Source organism: Polyergus mexicanus, unplaced genomic scaffold (assembly GCF_030449975.1).
Source record: "Polyergus mexicanus isolate NDT 795.1 unplaced genomic scaffold, iyPolMexi1.0 SCAF_14, whole genome shotgun sequence".
NCBI classification, from domain to species: Eukaryota; Metazoa; Arthropoda; class Insecta; order Hymenoptera; family Formicidae; genus Polyergus; species Polyergus mexicanus.
The window spans coordinates 5,499,656-5,521,658 of NW_027223334.1; the positions used below are offsets into that span (position 1 = coordinate 5,499,656).

General features: G+C 38.3%; 1 protein-coding gene across 3 annotated transcripts in view; it reads right to left on the reverse strand.

Moving 5' to 3' along the window:
• Hipk (Homeodomain interacting protein kinase) overlaps positions 1-22,003 on the reverse strand; it is a 39,509-nt gene that overhangs the window by 14,765 nt on the left and 2,741 nt on the right. Inside the window, exons 2-18 of one of the 3 annotated variants that reach the window (XM_070307560.1) lie at positions 9,873-10,296; positions 9,135-9,488; positions 6,471-6,806; positions 6,268-6,360; positions 5,883-6,101; positions 5,425-5,797; positions 5,132-5,349; positions 4,707-5,030; positions 4,434-4,613; positions 4,200-4,346; positions 3,953-4,117; positions 3,297-3,721; positions 2,747-2,836; positions 1,912-2,190; positions 1,402-1,564; positions 964-1,187; positions 268-555 (exon numbers count right to left, since the gene is read on the reverse strand). In XM_070307560.1, the coding sequence (XP_070163661.1) occupies positions 268-555; positions 964-1,187; positions 1,402-1,564; positions 1,912-2,190; positions 2,747-2,836; positions 3,297-3,721; positions 3,953-4,117; positions 4,200-4,346; positions 4,434-4,613; positions 4,707-5,030; positions 5,132-5,349; positions 5,425-5,797; positions 5,883-6,101; positions 6,268-6,360; positions 6,471-6,806; positions 9,135-9,488; positions 9,873-9,899 (3,905 nt within the window). In that variant the 5' untranslated portion in view covers positions 9,900-10,296. Of the gene's footprint in view, positions 1-267; positions 556-963; positions 1,188-1,401; positions 1,568-1,911; positions 2,191-2,746; positions 2,837-3,296; positions 3,722-3,952; positions 4,118-4,199; positions 4,347-4,433; positions 4,614-4,706; positions 5,031-5,131; positions 5,350-5,424; positions 5,798-5,882; positions 6,102-6,267; positions 6,361-6,470; positions 6,807-9,134; positions 9,489-9,872; positions 10,297-22,003 lie in introns of all 3 variants that reach the window. The other 2 variants (XM_070307558.1, XM_070307559.1) reach the window with 2 other exon arrangements.

The window sequence follows — 22,003 nt, forward strand, 5'->3', positions numbered from 1 at the left end:
TCTAAAAAAGAAATAAATTTTTCTTATAATACATAAATTGGCCGATTCATGAGCATATACTTTTGAGAATAAACTCAGGAAATGGAAAATAGTTCAACTATTAATTTATTAATTGTTCAATTAATAATTATATAGTTAATTTCATTAATTACAAATATTTAAACAGTTAATATTAGAACTAATAATTAACTATTAACTAGCTAGAATAAAGATAGTATAGATGGTAAAAAAGGCATGCATGCATCAACTAGTTTCCTAGTTACCCACCCGGGTGTGAATCCCTGATAGGTGGGCACTTGTTGCTGCTGAATAGCAGTAGCAGCCTGCGATGGCGCGGCGGTAACGTATACGGGAGGCGGCACCGCATGAGCTCTCGACCGAACGTGAGCGTATTCTTGATAGAGAGGTTGTCCCAAATGCTGGGCACTTCCTATCACAGGTCCACCAGCGGGACTTCTGCCACCGCCACTGCCGCCTGGACTCAGATGAGACGGATGCCCATGATGACTGTGAGTATGACCCGGATGGGCTGCCGTACCTACTACTTGGCTCTGCCTACAAACCATAAAACAAAGTTCACCCCTCCTTTTATGCTTCACACGCTTCATTTCCTTATTGAAATATGTAAATAATTTAAATATTTAAAGACATGTGCTTTCAATAAATTTGCAAACTGCTTTTTCAATTCTCTCGAAAGAGAAAAGAAACTAATTTATGGAAAATTTCATTCTATGGAGTCGCTAATAATTCACGGAATTGTATATTGAGTGCTTATGCTTATTGGTTTTTAAATAGTTTATTTTGAAAAAAAGCTCGCATACATGTTACATACCAGTTGCTCGAAACAAGAACCGTCAATACATATAGAATCGCATAAACCATTCAAGAGATTTCATCTCATAATCATGTGCTTCAATTAAAATTACGAATGGGATAACAATCATACCGAAGAAAAATTCTCACCTATATTGATGCACAGGATTGGCTACTACCCACTTTTGATGGTCTCGAGAATGTGCAGCCGGTGGTTGAACATATTCATGCTTGTACTCAGCACGTTTTCCGGGCCAGGATACTCGTTTGTCCGTGCCAGTCGTATACACGATATGCTGCTCTTGGAGGTGAGGATGCGCACTACTCGTGGTCACATACTGCAAGAAGTGGTCATGCATGTCATAGACGTCATCCTAGAAAAAATATTAACCAAAGAAAATTACAAAAAAAGAACAAAAAATACCCTGATAGCATACACGTGACCCAGGCCTTCTCTTCTTCCCTTCAGTCTTTTTTCACCGGACGTTTTGCGAAATAAATGAACAAAATGTTTCCGCAATTTCGATAAAATTACAAATAAAAGAATAGAAACAAATTAAAATTGATTGAATAGAAATGTTAATTAACCTGATAAGTCGGTGGCTCTTTGCAAGCTGGCGCGTGACACGGATGTGGAGCAAGATACTCGACACCGGGTTCCGGTTTCGTCGCAACGTTCACCATGTTGCATTCGGACTGCACCTTCGCCAATAATCGCTTTTTTTGTGACTGAGAAGAGTATCCTGAGCTACTGCTGCAAATAATAACAAGAAAGGTTACTCAAATATTTATTAATAATACATGTCATAAACAAAATATTATATATAAATAATACTAGTAATAGTAATAATATTATCTATTCGAAACCGTGACCAAAGCAAAATGTTTCTCTTAATATATCGCGTAATTATTAAAAATATAGACCGCAAAACTCTCTGACTCATACTCAGTTGTTTTTGCATTTCTTACTTTTATAGAAATTTGTTTTATCATTATTATTTAATCATTAAAAATATATAAAAAAGTAGACTAAAAAGATTTTAAGAAGTTTTAACGAAAAATCCTTCTCATTGCATCTTTATTGTAATAAATGCTCACCTGCTAACGTGATGTTGCTGTTGCGGCTCGTGCTTGATCAATTGCGTGGTTTGTTGATGCTGCGGATGTTGCGGTAGATGTTGATACAAATGAGCATGCGTGCGGCTTGGACTAGCTTCGCCATCGCTATCGCCAACAGTGACGCAGCTGATGACATTCTTGCGTTGCGCTCGATGTGACGATGAGCTGCTGCTATGCGTAACGTGCCCGTTCGTGTGTTGCTGACTGCTCGTATGTGTTGACTGCTGCATTTGTACAACGCGCGGCGTCGACTGAGTGCTATAAATTCAAGCAAAAGAGATTTCTTTATTCAAAATCATCGAGATGCTATCGTTGCGTGCTTTAACCATTGGCAAGTTAACATTGCATCCGTGTGTAAAATATTACATGCTAATTTTTTCAACAATGTTCGTTAAGAGACATTGGCTTTATGTTAGTCGATATTTGTTATAATATATAATTGTTTCACGCCAAGCTCCGCAACCAGATTCTTAACTACACCCGTGATACCAAGTACATCGAAAGTATTATTGTTCCCAAAATAAAATGTGCACAAAATTTACGATATACACGATAAATAAATAATAGGCACATTTACGAAAAATTTATAAAATTTATAAAGGCTGGATTAATTCTTCAAGATTTCCAAAGTAAAGCACATCCAGAGAGAAAACCGATTTTGAATAAAAACTTAATAACAAAATAAATTCAATAAAAATAGAAAATCAATTTCGTTCCTCATGACATTCGATTTGTTAACTGCATATTCTCAATAAAACTTAATTAATTATCGTTAATCACGTAACATGCTTAACGGCACATTACATTAATATACCTTCGTATGACTTCTTCACGGACAGGACGTCCGTCGCCCGACAGGCGAGTTGCCAAACTTTGACAGGCGCTGCACTGACGGTCTCCGCAGCTGTCAACGATATCATGCGTGATTCTACTACCAACTGATAATGCGCTAATAGATAAGCGTGCTTAACTATCGATTTTTTACAAAAATAATAATCAATTCACAATGTTAGAGAAGCACAAAATGCATTATCAATCCATTTTTTTATTTAATTTCAACTTATTTTAAAATTTTCTTAATCTTGTCTGGATTTGCCAATTCGTTAGTTTGATCAATAAATTGGCAAATTGCGTATAATTGAAGTAAATGCAAATTTCTATGCTACAGATACGGATACAGAAAAAAAACCAATTATCGCATTTTATTTATTCACGAAAACATGATTATCAAACAAACATCTACAATATCTAAATCTGAACTCTACAAAATTATCAGAAAAAGATGCATCATGTTTTATCAAATCTCTGATATACTACTTTTAATATACTGGATGCAGTCTATACTAAATTTGTCGTACACTCACCATTTTCCAGGCGCCTCATCTTCACTATCACTAATTGTGATAACGGAAACGGCTGGTGAAGGCGTGTCATCGATTGTAATGGTCTGCTGTCGCACGGATGCGATTGGTTGATGCTCCACATTGTGACTACTACTGCTGTGCTTGCTACTATGATGATGGGATTGCACTGGCTGCTCCTGCCAATGGCTGCTTAACGTCGTCGGCGAATGTCGTCGCATACTACTAGGTGGTGTGCTCTCTTTAACTCTCTTCTTCACCGGACTCAATTGTTGCGTCTCTTTTTTATGTTCATGTCTATGCTGAGTCTGCTGTGGTACCGTAACATGATGATGATGTTTAGTGACAGTACGCTTGCCCCAGGTTTGCGAAGGATGCTCGACGAGTGCACTAGCATTGTAAACCTCCGTGACAGGAAATACCGGCCGCTGATCCTTCCCCAAAACAAGGGAGATCAGTTAAAAACTGAACATCGAAATCTGAATTTTCTGGCTTTACAATCATACGTGAAACGCGAGAATTGATAGTTAATAGATGACAATAATAAATAACATCACAAATAAAAAAATAAAGAAAAGCTGATGTAAGCCAAACAGATATTAATGGGCCTCATACAACTTTTTACCGAATATCACAAATAGTTTATTGACAAGTGCTACCTGTAGAATAGCAGAACTATCGACGATAAGAGGCCTTCCCCAATCACCGGCATCGCTGAGCAGTGGTTGTTGAATAGCTGCATGCTGCGGCGGTAATTGCTGCCACGATGGTACGATCGCAGCCATTTGACGACTTCCACCAGGCCAAGATGTCTGCACAGCATTCTATGATGATCATAAACATATATCAACATATTAGATTACTATATGATCAATCCGAAATAAAGAATAAAATTATCCTACTTACAGTAAGCAACATTTGCCGACCAGTTTCGACCATAGACACAGGAACCGCAGCGTATTGTTGTTGAGCAGCTGCAGCTGCCGCGGCTACGGCTTGCTGCGATATGATCGACGGTTGAATCTGCAAAGGAGCCTGTTGCGGTTGCGGTGGCTGTAAAAAGCGAGTTCATTTTCAATAGTTATCATTCTAATAACAAACATTAATTATTCATACATAATAGCATCACAATTTTTTTACCTGAGCAACAACTACGTGCTTTGCAGGACTTGGCATCGTTTGGTATCCGGGGGGTGGACATAATATACTAGGTACCAGTTGATGCGGAAAGTCGTGCACGCCATTTCGCCCGCTATTGGATCCGCTAGACGACCCGCTGTACTGTGTTGCCCGTCTACTGGTGTTACTATATATTTGATACTAAAATAGAGACAAGTATAAATGATATGCATCCATTTTTTATATAAAATGTTATATAATTAAAAACGAAATAGAATATATGAATACACATACTAGATTGTCGTATCCTGTTTGCGCGGTGCGGTGCTCTCTGACTAATCGTTGCACTTGATTAGTCAATTGATTGTTGAAGGTAAGAGTCACTGCACTGCCATTCGTGGTAGGTACAAAATTGGCTACTAAAGACGTCGGTGGAGGTGGTTGAGGCGCTGGCGGAGCTTGATGATGTGCAGGACTCGCGGTAAAGTCTCCCGCGCGCCTACAAACCTCCATCATCTGGACGGAAGCTTTGACGTTGTTACAGTGCGCGTAATCGACTAAATGTGCCAGAGTGACAAACGCATGGTTCAGTGCCTCGCCGGGTGTTATACGGCGCTCCTTTAATCCAAACACATAACAGGTGTGAGAAGAATACTGCATTACGTTCGTATATATCAAAGAATTTCATTCTTTAATTAAAAGCATCAATTAGATATTACTACCTGGTCCATTGTAAGCATCCTCTTTAAGAGGTCAATGAACTCTCTTCTGTCCGCTTTCTCTGGCAAGAGTTGACCGCCATCTAAATCAGTCGGTACATTAACTTGACCGATATCGTCAAGGCAATTAAAAATATATTTTCTCGCTTCCTTGGATTTGATACCAGTCTCCGCTTCGTGTTCTTCTGGTGTCTTTAATCGCCAAAATGGATATGTGCCTAAAAATACATGGATTTTGTGAAAAACTTATGCTCGCTATTCAATATTATTATTCTACGCATCAAAATACATACTGTCCATGTCCCGGTAAAAGAATTTTGTTGTTTTGCTGGCGTTGTTTAACATATGCTCCGTCGGTAGGCCCTGCGTTTGACTTATATATCGAATTTGATCATACTCGGAACTGCCCGGATATAAAGGCCATCCCAAAAACAACTCTGCAACTACACATCCGAGCGACCACATATCTATTGCTTCACAATATGGAAGTCCCAGTATGATCTCAGGCGCGCGGTAGTATCGCGACTGCAGGTAGGTGTTACAGACGGCTTTAGATACATGCGAAGCTGATCCGAAATCGATGACCTTCACTCGATACGGTTGACGCATTGGATCCACTAGCATAATGTTCTCCGGTTTCAAATCAGCATGTATCAATCCTAATTGCTGTAAAAGTAAAGGGTTATTAAGCACTTGCTAATTCTCATCATCGATCGAATAATGTAAATGTAAGTACAATTGTAACGCGTACCTTTAATTTTAACAGCGCGGTCAATACTTGTTGGAGAATGGGCCTGATGTATTTGAGGGGTAGAGGTGAGAATTTATTCTGTTTCAAGAAATCGTAGAGGTTCTGCTCCAACATTTCAAATACCAAGCAGGTATGTGATTTGTGTTGGAAGCACTCATAGGCGCGTACGAAATTGAACTCATCCGCATTTTCCTGACTAAGTCGAGACAGGATGGAGACCTGTAAATGCGATAAATTGTTCCGTATGACACAAGGCGCAATTAATGTTTATGAATGCTTTCGTTTGCCTCTATACAATGTACTTTTCCTTTTTTTCTTCTTTTTCTATATATATATATATATATATATATATATATATATATTTTTTTTTTATTTCAATACCCACCTCAATCTGACCCTGGCGCGCGTACGATGGATGGTTCTTTAGAATTTTGATGGCTACTATTTCGTTCGTTCCTTTTTTCCAACATTTTACAACCTGCAAGAAACCAATTTATCTTCGTATAACTGCTAGGCAATATAATAATTGCTATACAAAACTTTCATAGTTCCACACATTTAAACAATATTGCAAACATTTTCTCTTACCTGTCCGAAAGTACCCCTGCCGAGAAACTCGAGGACTTCGTACTGGTTGGTCATGGAGTAGAGGACTTCATGCTGCACCAAATGATAATCCCCGTCGCCCTGGGGATTGCTGCCACCGTTCCCATTGGCCGCGTTGGCCACTTGTTTGCTATGCGCCGTCATGCTCGTCTGCTTGTTGTGCTGTTGCTGCTGCTGCTGCTGCTGTTGTTGTTGCAGCTGCTGTTGTTGCTGTTGGGTATGGTGCTGCGACACTACAGTACTACCCACCGCATTCGTCGCGTTGGCGGAGTGGACTGCCAGGCCGTCACCATTACCCTCCCTCGACCAAGTTTTTCTCTGTAGGAGGAATATACCTTATACAAAAATTTTTGGACGTTAAAAGATCGTCGTCAAATACGGAGAACTTCGAGTTGGGCAAAATGGGAGAACGACGGATAAAAGACCAACAGTAATAGCGACGAATCAAGATTTCTCGATATAGCCAATTGCAATACAACGCACGCATATCTCGACGCGCACGTAGTACGTAGTACGTACTACCTGTGCAATGGAAATCCCAGAAATTTTTCCACACCCCGGCAATCGATGCAAAGGAGAGCTTCGATCGCCCCCGATTGCGTGATTAATTAACGGACGAGGGTACTTATATCGCACATCCTTGCGCGCTATGAAACATCGCCAACCGATCGTCGTCGAGAGAATCGTACGTCGATCGCGATCTCTCGCGAACCCTCGGCTAATTAATCTCCATCTTCGTCGCGCATAGTCACCGAAATTGCGACTCTCACCGGTAGAATCACGCGCGCGTGTCTGTACACGATGATCAGCATGAAATATGTAATAGGAGCCTTGAAAGTAATCGATAGTTAACTACGCCATACGGAAACGTTATCTACGCCGCCGGCCGGCGCTCATGACACCCCCGATGCAACGATAGACAACCGAAACATGATCGTCGTGCTCTGTAATTACCCTTACGCCGGTGCGCAGTTCGAAGAGTACGCGCACTCTCGTCGTTAATAAGCCGATCGAGTCATTCGGATGAGGAATAAATAGAGAAAGAGAACGAAAAAAAAAAAAAAACGACTTCGGATTATTCGCGTGAAGATTCTCTTTGAACCATCGCAACGATACCGATGCACCCGCTCTTCCGGATAATAACAAACTCTCGCTCCGTCAGATGTAATCAAATTTTCTATCTTAAATCCCGACTGCATCTTTGAATCCTGCTAATCTCATCTCCAACGTCAAACAGCATTCTATCAGTTACCACAGGCTGCGATTCTTCGACGGTCGAGGATTCTCGAATCGATCGCGCAGATTATACGCGAGAGGATGACGTATAAATATATATAAGTCACGAATATATCGCGCATTCGTTTGTAGTAGTAACTATAAATTCCCGGTAATAGACGTTAGGTGCGTGTACGTCGTTGGTTGCTCCTGGAATCGAAAAATTAATGAGCGTCGAGATAATTGAGATTCTGCGTAATTAGAAGCTCGTTAACCTTCACGTATGAACAGCACTTTACGATTATATCGAATCAAACGTTTTAAAGAAGAGTTTATTATCGATTGCTACAAAGTACGCGAGTCAAGCGTACCGAGAGATTCGGTCGTACATTGGTCGTTTAAAAGGAACGAACGCCAGATTAGTTCAATCATGATTCACCAACTCGGAGATGCGATTGCACGATTACAAAAATGGAGGGATGATATTTCGCCTGTAATTAAATGAAAGTCAATTTTATATACAACAAGCGACCATCATGATATATACAATTATTATCGAGAACATAGTCGAAAGATCCACTGCAATAAGCTTGCAATAGATGAGACAAGTGAGCAAACTGTATATTATATTCTTCCTACAAACCAGAGATCTCTTTAGGCCTTTCCCTTTCGTCCGGCTTATAGCAAGAGGAGGCATCAGTTGCGAAGCGAGAAGTATCACGACTCGTTGCCAAACGTAGTCTCGGAGTCAAACAATCTAACTCTCGAGCCTGCGCCGTTATGGCGATAAGCGCTTAGTAATCGTTAAGTTTTATTTGCCAGGGCGCTAAAGACGACAATACGTACGACAACACCGTGAAAGAAAGCTCTTCCTGCCCGTCTGCTTAACGTTAAGAGAAAAAAATTCTAACTATACGCTGGGAGAGACATAGCCGTGATTGTTCGCGCTCTCGTAATTACACGTGTGTGTTTATAACAGCTGGCTCGAGAGACTACCAGCGATGACGAAACAACAAGCTACGGTAAAACTCGAAACTTGCAAACAAATGACACTGAAACATTGCCGCGATTGTTTGTTCATTCTGCTGATTATTATGCGATATTGGAAAAGGAAAACAAACAAATATCACATATTTAGCGTTAAATATGGCCGTTTTAAGGACGAATATACAAAACGAAGACCATCGTGTAAAAAAACACGGATTCCATAACAATTATAATAATTAAACTCCAAAGTAAAGCGCGAGTCTTTGTTTGCATAATACATGATTCCATCAGCTTCATAATTTGACGTTGGGCGTGCGAGTACAATATCTATATTGGATAAAGTAGAATATTATAGGGTTGAATTCAGCGCTGAACACGAACAGCAGATTGAACGATTAAAAATGTGGCAATGTAGAAACAGAACATAGAGAGTCGCGCGCTAACCTTCTGGCCACAGCGTTGGTAGGTGTCTAAGAGCTTGATCGTCGAGGCTCGTACCAGAGTCTGCTGGTTCGGACTACTCTTCTGCAGCGCATTATTGTTGTGCAGCGAGCTAAATGCGGTATTAGCACCGTTCACGGAATATCGTTGTTGCAGACCGGTATTGTCCAATTGGTAGTCGCTGGTCGATTGGACCAATGCGTGCTGGATTACCGGCTGGCTCACGTTGTAGTCCAACTTGCGTTTCTTGCTATGGTGGTGAACGGTGTTGTTACTGCTGCTGCTGCTGCTGCTGCTGCTGCTGCTGCCGTTGACGCTACTCGTCTGCTGTGTTTGGATGAACATGTCATACATTCCCTGTAATCAGAAAGGAACAATCTCTCACTAATACCGATTGATCTTTTGTACGTGTGTGCATGTGTGTATGTAACTTAATATTTTATTCGCTATTATATTTATTTTATTACTACTGTTACTCTTTTATAAAGCTTTACAAATAGGAATCTAATCTTTTTTTCATTATCTTTAAATTTTTTTTATTTATTATTATATTTAATATTGTTATTATCATTATTATATTTATTATCGTATTCTGACATATTTTAAAATTTCGAAGATGGGAAATCTAATCATTGAAAAGAGATAACTAACAAGGCAAGCCGTCATTAAAAGTTAAAATGTGTGATCGATGCTTTAAATATTTAAATAATGGTGCTATTTATTAGGATATTTTTAACGTACCTCGTCAACAATGTACAAAATCGCCATAGCGACAAAAAATATCGCAGAGAACACGAAAAGTAAGGCCAACAATCATGAATATTTTAGAGCCACCTCTTCGTCCTGCGTCCACGTCAGTTGTAAGTCAATGATTCTCAAAAAAGTTGTCACCAGGTATCGTCACGTAAATGCAAGTGGCCCGCTTTCCTCGCTAAATTTTTCAATAAATTTGACTTGAAAGCAAATAATTTTCTTAGCATTTACCGGTTCAACCGTCTTGAGAGAACGGTCTTTTTTCTTCTCCAGTCTCAGCTGCCGTGGCTGAGAACTCTTGTCGCTCGTTGCTGTGCCGTTCTTATCATTCGATTATATTAAATGTTTCGAAACAATCCATCGATTTTGGGACTATTTCAGGGATCCGTAGTTCTTCGATCTATCTCACGTCCTAAATTTCAACATGAGACACGCGTGTCTTATATTAAAAATTATTATAGCTACAAAAATGAGGATTACCATGCAAGATGACTGACAAAAAATGAAAAATAGTAAATAATATATAATATATCAAGATTTTCGCAACGCCATGATTTTTTAATTTTCGATATTAATCGTTTCGATACATGATAAATTAAAGAAACATCTATCACGCATACAAATTACTAAGAGTTCATATCTCAAAGTTCTTTAATCGTGTCTGGTATAGCCGATAAGTACAATATTTTGTCCTTTGCTTTCAACATGCTGTGTAAGTTCACGTAATTCTCTGCGATCGCAACTAAGTACGCAATATTGCACAATGCATTTGTGACTCATAGCTAAAATTGCCAATCGAATAATACCGAGGCGAACGAAAACATCCGATCGATCGCTATCCCGAGTGCTATCTCTTTCTCCTTCTCTATCGCTCTCGCTGTCATTTGTCTAACGTGCGCGACGTGCTCCGATTATAGCGCTGACTGTCAGAAACTGGTGCTGGTCGGTTTTACAAACGATTCACGATATCACGAGGATACAGTTACGTTTAAGTTAAGTTTGACTCGACAATCGTCGGATCCTAACAAACTGGTGCAAACATAAGTAGCACGACTGTTTTTCTGCGGCCTGACAGGCCGCACAAAAAAAAACTAACCTCGACGCAAGAATGACGATCTCGTCATCTGTTGCGTGAAAACATATACTCCTCGTATTCTCCCGAATTTTAATTAAAAAAAATTGATATTAAAAATCTCCTTGAATATAACAAACATGATCTTTTAATATGTAATAATAAATGTAATATTTTCCTTGGAAATCTGTTTAATTATCAAAGAAAATAATAATCAATTAATAAATGTATGACATATAAAATATGAAAATAATATTCTACATGTAACACAAAAATATGAAATATTATCCGCGTATTTTGCCAAGGATTGTACATAGCAAATATATAGAACAATGTGGGAAACTCTGATGAATGTGAATGGGCGAAATCGCAGTAATCCGTTTCAGCGAAATAAGTAGCAGCGGGATAACTGTTTCGGAGTAATTTGTCAGGTCACGTCGCGCGATGACTCAGCCTGGAATAAAATTAACAAAACTTTGCGTCACTCCGTAGCGGCCGGCCCCCGCGCTCGTAATCCCTATATGTACTGTACGTTCGTGCGAATGAGTACATAGGTATGTGCATCGCGCGCTTATATTCCGCGCGATGAGTCAAGCCGATCGATTGATGAACGAGGAAATCCGAGCTTATTCGCCAAACGGCCAAAACTTTCATGACAAATTGCGAGATAGCCAAGTAACAGCGAATTCCAAGTGGCTAATCGCGTCAACTCTCGCGACAGACTTATGCAAAAACACGACAATAAAGCGGCAATAAACATATATTCATCACACAATTCATATGATCATAAAAAAAAAAAAAAAAAAAAAAAAAAAAAAAAAAAAAAAAAAAGTTTCGAGAATTTATTTTAAATTATCCGATAATTGAGATGTATGCGAAAAATGTTTTAATTTTCAATAATAAGTAAAACTCGAATTATATATGTAGCGCATGTTTCGAATTCTTGTTAAGAAGCTACAGTTCATTTTTGTTTTTCGCACATTTTTCTAAGCGCTCTATACATGCAGCCTATTCAACTACATTTTATGGCGGGATCAACAAACACAAACGAAATGGAAATAATGCGTGAATTCCTCACTAGGCATGCTGACGAGATTTACGATGTATATTGTAATATTTTTAATCTCGAAAATCGTTACAAGAACGCCTGCTTAACCGAATGCACCGAAGCTACCCTATAAAAACTTCAAATTTCTAATACGCTTCAATAAATATCGTAAAAAAAAAAAAAAAAAAAAAAAAATATGTTGGGGAAAAACTGGAAAAATATCTAAGCTTATCTTTAGAAAAAAAAAATTTGCGATGTCATTAAGAAAAATCATCGCCTACGACAGAAAAATTATTAGACCCCTTCTTAATAATTTCGCTATTGTAGGTTGCTGTCATGCAAATGCGTAGAAGACGCTTAATATTAAAAAGTGATATATATATGTATATATGTATAATATATATGTATATGTTACATGTATATAAACTTTTATATATCGTCTGAAAAATTCGGATTTTTTCGGCATTCGTGATAAAAAACGATAAGAAGATTTATTCGCTTTTCGTACGTATTGTACGAGAAAAGATGAAATTCTGTATTATGTCGCGCGATCACAGAAGAGAGTGAGTAAGCGTAGATTCAGCGGTCATGCATCGGTGGTGACCGGTCATTCACTGATGCCATCTACCCTATGTATACTGATAGCACGTAATCAATATACTGCGCGACGCATCTGCGGCGAGTTACTTTTAAAGCGGTACCAAGCGGAACGTGCCGATACGCGCAAATATCATCGGCACTCGGGACGGGCAAACTATAGATAATTATAGATGACACGTGACGTAAACGAGACCGCGCGCCGCTCCTGATGCGGGATTATTATGTTAATTCCTCGCGTCTACGCGCATAGAGAGAAAAGTTTCTTTGGATTTAATAAATTTTGTTGTAACCAAAGAAATATATATAACGCTTGAAATGGTCCAACCATACTAATGTTTAAAGTAACGAGTATGATTGTTTTATTTTCAAATAATATATTTATTTATTAGGTGTACAACTTTGCTTCCGCCGTTTTCCTATAGATGGCTTTAGCGGTAAGTAGTGGTCGAAATAAATAGATCATAGACGTCGTGCGATAAACTTGGGCATCTGTCAACATAACCCCATAGAAACATTAGTCGATTTGCGTCTGCGTCATAAAGTTATTCTCGATTGAAAATGTCAGTTTACGAGCCAAATTCTCGTCATTTGCGGGTGATTTTAATTTTCTGCTTCAATATGAAGAAATCTGCGGCCGAGGCTCATCGAATGCTCTCAAATACTTATGGCGAAGCCGCTATTAGGGAAAGAACGTGTCGCGAGTGGTTTCAACGCTTCAAGAACGATGATTTTCACGTCGAAGACCGGCATAGCGATGGAAGGGAGATGGTTTTCGAAGATGCAGAATTGGAGGCATTACTTAATGAAGACTCGAGTCAAAGTCAAAAAGAATTGGCACGATCGTTGGGAGTGGACAATACTTTGAATCATAAATGTATAACCAGTTTTTTACAATAAAGCCTCGAATTTCGGGGGGGAAAAAAGGCGGCGGAAGCAAAGTTGTACACCTAATATTTTAAATAAAATATTTGTTGAATGAATTTTATTTTTTCTTCAACTTAAACAATTATATTATTCTTTCAAACAATATTCTTCTTTTATTTAAAAGATTCGTTGTATTGCTTTTAACAATTTAAAAAAAATCTTAAAACAAGTTAGATAAAGTTAAATGGCACGTTACCGCATCTTTCTAATCGAATCTTCGAAGCATCTTAGAACCTTATTCGGAATTTCTATTCAAATAAATGAATATCGGACATTTATCTGTCCGATTTTCCAAAAATTAGTTTCATTATCCGAATTCTCTTCTATAAAGATCGTATCAGAAATTAAACTGATAGAAATAGTTGTTAAATGTTATTAGCCGAATTTTGCAGACCTTATTCATATATTCTTATGACAGAAACTTGAATACGAGTATAGTGAAGTATAGCGCGCCGCATAGCGGTTTTCGGAAAGTGTCGTAAAACGAAAAAAAAAAAAAAAAAAAAATTGCAGAAATATTCAAATATTAGTTCAAAGAGTCTATTTTGGAGAAACGGCGTTATGTTTAAAATTTAATCAAACCCATTTTGTGAACGAGGAGAAATCGCGGCGCCTCGATTTTCGTGCCTCGTTTACGCATGCGCATCGGCTAAGGTTCACCATCGTTGCATTCATCGATATGTATTTCTCGCGGGATGTAATTATAATTTTTACGCATATCCATCCTTGCGCAAATAAACGTGCGATCGCGCGGAAATAAATCGCGTCCGCTTGTTATTATTATATTACGCAAAATACGCGCCGAAGCAAGTAGCTTTTCTTCTCGTGGAAGAACAAGCGCGCCGATAAATCAATGGACGGATGAAGCAATTGTTCCACGGATTAACACACAATAAAGACCGCGTGTTTACATCCTTATGACGTCAGTCTTGTCGAAAACATTCGTTTCTTTGTTCGAGCGATGACGATCGAGGGATTCGAGCACGATTCTCGAAAATGTTATTAATATTTTTTTTCTTTTTTTTTTTTTACCAAAGATCGACAGACGTGCTATAGCACGTTTCGCCGGACCACTTCCGTTTTTTTTATTTTCTCTCGTATATGTAATCGATAAAACGCAAATATCGCGCGATTCTGTGGCGAAACCCCAGCCCCGGGACCCCGTTGGACGATATTTATATCGATCAAACTCCTTCGGACGATAGAAGGACGAGTCGTGTCTCTCTTTACAACGGAAGAAGGCATTCGTTGGACCTATATTTATCGCGTATAATTTCGAGCGAAGAAACGCCACGGATCGGACAGATTGCGAATGGGAAGCTAAGAAAACCCTCCATATGGTAATAATGGCCTCCAGGACCAGGCATGAACTAATGTAGAATATTATGGGGGAAACATGACGCGCGGGGCGCGCGTCTTTATTACGGGCCCGAAAATGATATCTTTTCTTCCGGCGAGCTTGTTCACGATCCTGTCAAGGATACGAGGATTCAATTTACCACTACATCTGAAGAACATAATTTCGCGCCATCTCATCCCCGTCTGAAGAATTATATGCTTTTTCGTAAATCGAAATTTAAGGCACACGGTGAAATATTGGAATTCGTGCTTTCGCGTGAAATAACAAGTCGGTGAGACACCTATAGGGTGTTCTATAGCATAAAGCAATAATCTCTGAATATAAAGTATCGATAGAATAATTATTCGTAACATTAATTCACGAATTAATAAATATTTAATGCTCTTGATAAATTTTTAACACACGTATTAATTAAAATTGTTAAAGCGAACGATTAAATTGAATATAATTAAACTAAGATTAAAATGCAAATCTCGCATTAATATTTCTTTCATAAAAATACGGATATTTTCCATACGCGTTAAAATAACATTCGGAATTGGTACAATTAACACGACACTTGGACATTCGCCAATTTTTAACAGATATCTTACTTCGGTTAAAATTCCTGGGATAATGAATCGCTTCAGCGATGTGACGTGTCAGCGCCTAGCAGCCGGTGCAACGTACTCGGAGAAACGAATGTATGCGTATGCGTTTATTCGACGCACTCACACATGTATACCGCGTACCTCCACGAAGAAGAACAGCCGCTCAACATGCCCTAACGGACACACAAGCAACGTACGTCCCGAAATGCCTGCACGTGTACAATGCGACATGTATATCTATAGGAAGATTCGTTGGGGTAGGGGGTGAGGGGTGGGGTGGATCGAAGACGGAAAACCAGGCTGAATTGAACATATTTAATCGAATATTGTTTCATCGCATTTCTTCACAATTTCTTCACTTTTTATTGGATAAACATGTCGGAAATAAACATATCGAGATAAATATTTGGGGAATAATCTTCATTAAGGATGTGTTGCACGTACAATCGGTAGCAAAAAGTAGCTGAAATTCGATATTGATGAATATGTCTACTTCTTATGTGGTTTCATTATAAGAAATTGCGTGGAATATTACAATTTAATCATAGCTACAGTGTAGACGTGTATTTTTGAATTTCCGTTGCCTTATTACTGAGAATTCCCGAATTTTGTGAATCAAAATTATTAACTTTTAGCAGTGACGATACCTCAAATTCAACTATTTTCACGATGAATTTCGCGTCATATCGAATGAAATGACCAATTATATTTAATATCTTCTTGACCAGTCAGCACTTGTATTATTTAATATTATTTAATCAAATATTTCCTCTATATATATATATATATAAACTACATTTCTGTAAATTTTAAACAAATTCTGAATATTATTTCCATTTGTTTTGGCCATTTGAATCGACGTGGTCACACGTTTTCCATAAGATCACGAGTTAAATCGCTGTAAATTAAAATCGTCATAACTTTCGATCGTTTCAGTGAATCGACTCGGGATTTTTTTTATAAGTTTCTGAACATATGTAAGAACATTCTGTACAATTTTGGTTAAATTCCTAATATTTCAAAAGTAAGTACAAAACATCTTTAACTTCAAAATTAGCAAAGCTAACAATAAGAGCTAAAACATTTTTAATTTCGAATTTGTTCCTTTATTCATATAGTGCTTTTAATATTCGGGTGTATGATATCTTGTGGACACTAACCTGATATCCAATTATCAGCCGAATATTACTCGAATATTCGATTTATTTCGAAATAATTAGGGAACTGTTCACAAATATTAGAATCTAATCTAAACGTCTTGGGAAATAGTGTCAAATACAAAATATATATAATCGCAATATTTCAAATATGATAACCGCGTAAAATATGTAATACCGTTATTTTTTAGGCTCTTTCTCCTATTCGTATAGATAAATCAATGAATATTCAAATAGTTTATGTATATATTAATATTGACTATTAGTTTATTACTCGCAATTTCAAGTAATGGTCTTGGGTAGAGACGGTCGAATATCTATAGCCCTGCTATGCAAAAATAAAAATATGTGTCATGCAAAAATAGTTTGAAACTACACTTGTGAGAAAAAAAGAATTGTTAACTTGACTAAATCCGTTCAACTGATCACCATTTTTTAAATCGAAATATTTAAATATTTAAGTCAAATATACGTCATGTTAGATTTAATATGTCGTACTTGACTTAAATATTTCAATTTAAAAAATGGTAATTAGTTGAACGGATTTAATCAAGTTAGCAACTTTTTTTTCTCAGTATACAAATTCGTAGTTTTTTATACTTGTCTTTCCTTAGAATTAAGGATTTTAGAATTGGACAGTCTTCCTCATTATATATGAGTCATGACCATCAACGTTATTGCGACGTTATTGGCTATGGAGATTAATATCCGTATTCATGGTCCTTCCTTATTTTAAGGACGGAGGAAGCCTCCATGAAGGATTCCTTGAATCTGCAAGTCTACCTTGTTTCATAGATGGACCTCGAGTCTCCCTTTCAGATGGAAGGAATATTTTAGGGATTTTTAGTGACCGACTGGAGGCAGCACCGTTTTATGCTGCCTGCAACTAATTTCATATAATACATATGAACATTTTTTCGCATCTTCAAAAAATTCCACGGGATTTTCCCAATCGCGAATGTATCTTTTCGGAATCCGCCACAGAATCCGATTCTCTGGATTTTCGTCTTCAAATCCATCGTCAGAATCATTTAAAAATTCATTGTCCATTATCCCTTTTTCCTTTATACACTTTCAGTTTGAGAGCGCGACAACAAATAACCACAAAACCACAAATGTAACGAAACTAACTTTTGGAGGTTATATTTGGTTATATTCTGCGTATCGTCTGCTAAAAAGGTCGCCTCACTCCTCGAGGAAGCTCGTGATCTTCCTTGAGATAAGGGAGCCAATAAGATTCCTTGTTCGGTCAAGGAAAGTTTATGAAACGTGGAACGAGGAACAAGGAATCCTTATTCCTCAAGGACGGACTATGAATACGGGTATAAGACGCTCATGCAAAATAAATGAACGGCTACCAATCGCTCGAATGATGCTAACAAGAATATTAATATAACATCGTATTGAATAAACAACTTACGCGAGAAATCTACGCATAAAATTGTCAAAAAACAAAGAACCGTGCTATCGTTTGCATTTTCCAAGTGGCGGGGTTTAATGTACTCATTCGAACGAGCCGTTTGCGAAATACGCCCGTTCAGAAGCACGGCGATGAGAGTTATTCCAAACATCGCTAATATTTCTGAAATGTGGCACACTCTCCAATTCTACGCTTTAAGCTCGTCGTATCTCGCGTACGAAATAGCGAAATCGTTATATTATCTTGTTATATCTGAAATTTGTCCCGGAGTTCTCGCTTTGCAAAACATGCCAATGAACGAATAGAAAAATACATAACGAGTCGTTGCAACGATCGTCGATCCAAGTCGAGAGATAAATAATGTTTGCGTACATTTACCGTTTTTACACAATTTACAACGGATATATTTATTAAATCTTATATAGCTCGAACAAGGCAGTAAATGATATGATATTGCAATAAAAAAAAGTCTCTCTCTCTCTCTCTCTGCGATGTGTTTTTTCCTCGCCGCGTGGTCTATAATCGACATCTCGTAACAAAGGGACCGTCTCCTCCCTTCCCTCCCTCCCCTCCCCCCTCACACTCTCTCTCTCTCTCTCTCTCGGATACGAAACGAACGCATTTTTTCCGCGCGACATGAAAGAGACAAGAATCGTCGCGAAGCGTCGGACTGTCAAAATTGTACGGTGAAATATAGCTGCGAAACGGAGCGAATCGATAAGCTCTTACCGAATTCGGGGGCCTGCCTGCCTCTTCGCAATATTACTAATTACGGCTAGGGCACACCCCGACGCGTTTCAGCGCGCACCGTCGAACCTCAACTGAAACCCCACAGTTTGCGTCCAGTACAATGCCTATCGCCGAAAACGAAGGGACGACGGGCTCACGCCATGCTAATGCCCAGGTATAAGGGAGATACCCGCATGGCCGAAGCCCACACTGATGGTTGTGCCCGATGGAAACTACCCAGTCGCGCGCACATATACAGGGTGTGCCCGAAAATCAACACGCTCTTACACCAATATATTGAGTGATTGCATAAGTTCGTGCCCGATTTTCATAGATGGCATTAATACCCGTATTCATAGTCCTTCCTTATTTTAAGGACGGAGGAAGCCTCCATGAAGGATTTCTTGAATCTGCAAGGCCACCTTGTTTCATAGATGGACCTCGAGTCTCCCTTTCAGAAGGAAGGAATATTTTAGGGATTTTTAGTGACCGATTGGAGGCAGCACCGTTTTATGCTGCCTGCAACTAATTTCATATAATACATATGAAAACTTTTTCGTATCTTCAAAAAATTCCACGGGATTTCCCAATCGCGAATGTATCTTTTCGGAATCCGCCACAGAATCCGATTCTCTGGATTTTCGTCTTCAAATCCATCGTCAGAATCATTTAAAAATTCATTGTCCATTATCCCTTTTTCCTTTATACACTTTCAGTTTGAGAGCGCGACAACAAATAACCACAAATGTAACGAAACTAACTTTTGGAGGTTATATTTGGTTATATTCTGCGTATCGTCTGCTAAAAAGGTCGCATCACTCCTCAAGGAAGCTCGTGACCTTCCTTGAGATAAGGGAGCCAGTAAGATTCCTTGTTCGGTCAAGGAAAGTTTATGAAACGTGGAACGAGGAACAAGGAATCCTTATTCCTCAAGGACGGACTATGAATACGGGTATAAGTTGCCGCATGGCGGAGTTCTATTGTTTTCGTGTGGTAATTGTTGCTTACACCGAATAGATGACGCTGTCTTATGTGTCAATTTAGCGTCAGACATTGTTCAGATAAGTTCATTTGTGCATAAGAGAAATCATTAAAAATGGAGAACGAAAAGGTGCATTTGCGGCATGTAATGCTATATGAATTTCGGAAAGGCGTGAGTGTTGGGATTGCAGAAAAAAATATTCAAAGCGTTTATTTGGACCGCGCTCCTGCTCTCCGAACAGTCAAAAAGTGGTTTGGCAGATTTCGAAATGGTGATTTCAACATGGAGGATCAACCCCGCTTATATATATATATATATATATATATATATATATATATATATATATATATATGAAATTTATTTGGATATATCGAAGAGCGGTCTCCGATATTTGATAGCGGTGTTATTCAATTGTACGTATACCGGTAATGGGGGACTAAAAATACGGGAATAAATATTATGTAAATATGTAATCATGTACATTTCGATAAGAGCTTATTTTTGCGGAAGATAATTAGGAAACTTTAAAGTTCCACTACTGATACGCAAATACGTACGTTTCCAATCCGATACTCGTGTATACGGTACACGTACATGTATACCTGTGTGCGTGAACTCGATTTAATAACCGTCGACGGACAGACTCGACGTAGGCAACGACTACGTCGCGCCGACAATCGCGGGCAATAGCGTGACGCGAGGAAATGGCGATCCAGAAAGGTTTCCGCGACGCAGCTCGACTTGCAAGCGACAGATGCTGCGAGATTCAAGATACAAAGCGACAAAATGCATTATTTTTGCCGATGCATCGAAAGATTTTCTCAAGGACGCGACCGCCCGAACATATTACAAATAGCAAGGAATAATTTGTAATTTTACATGTTCGAGGCTTAATGTCCCGTTGGCACGTAATGCGGACGATCAGTTACATGCGATTAAAATCTCGCAGTCTCATAATTGAATAAAATGAAAGTGGATATGTCAGAATGTCAGATAACGGTTCGCGTTTTAAAGCGGAGCCAAGGTAAACCTGGCTCTAATCACATTTGTATAAGAGTCTAAATAAGCCTTAACGGCATTCTGTAGCGTTTTATGACTAGATTATTCATGCTTACCATCGATATTGCGGTGAGGCGTTAATATTTATGTAAAAAATTGTAATATGAAAGAACCTTTTATGTACACATATGTATATACATAAAAAAAAAAAAAATAAAAAAAGAAGAAGAAGAAGAAGAAGAAGAAGAAGAAAAGAAGAAGAAGAAGAAGAAGAAGGTAAAAAAACAATAGCAACGAATGTAGAAAATAATGACGTTAGTAATTTAAAATTAAATCCTGTTATTCGAAAGAAAGATAATAAAAGGTAGATAAAGGTAATAAATATACTCGAAATACTCGTCAGTACATTTCCACGTGAGGAAAATTACGCCGTTTAAGGAAAGAAAATAGCCATTTATCTCTCAATTAAATAGCGCGATTTTGTTAATTGATTCGTTGCGTGCTGTTTAGCGAAGTATTCTACGTGTTCCAATCATAAGAGTGTTACTAGTTTTGGCTTGACACGTGCAGATTATCTTACGTGTCGGGTTAATATTTTAGTTATAAGATTTCTAGAGATTTCAACAAAATTCTCTAGATAATAGCCAATGATTGCTTATCTAGTCAAGGTACGATTCAAGATATTTATTATGGAAAAATTAATAAAATTTTTAAAATTTTGTTAGGTTAGGAAATCTGTCATTTTTAATTAATTATATACATATTCAATTAACATCACCATAATTAAAATACATAATTATTATATACAATATAACTTTTCGACAGAGTGAATGGGGATGGAAAGAAAGGAGAACAGGGGTAGGGAGGAGTATGAGAGAGAGAGGGTGGAGGCGGAAAGAAGAATGAAAGAGGAAAGAGGGGCAGAAAAAAAAATTATAAGGAAGAACAGCGGAAGCGGGGGCCCAGTAGAGATAAGGTTTAGGTTAGGTTAGGTTAACTTTTGTCTTTATATTTATTATTATTTTTATTTTCTTGCGTTTTTGTCGTAGTATCGTCTGCAGCTAGCAACGAAACCATAGTGAAACATAGCATCGAACCTACATATTACCAAAACTAGCACGCTAACACGCACACCAACACGCCAGCACATAATATTTCAAATTGCATAGCCATTATAATTGCTAGCAAAATGTCTCGCATGCGAACTAGTACGCAAAATCGTACCGTGTGCCGCAGAC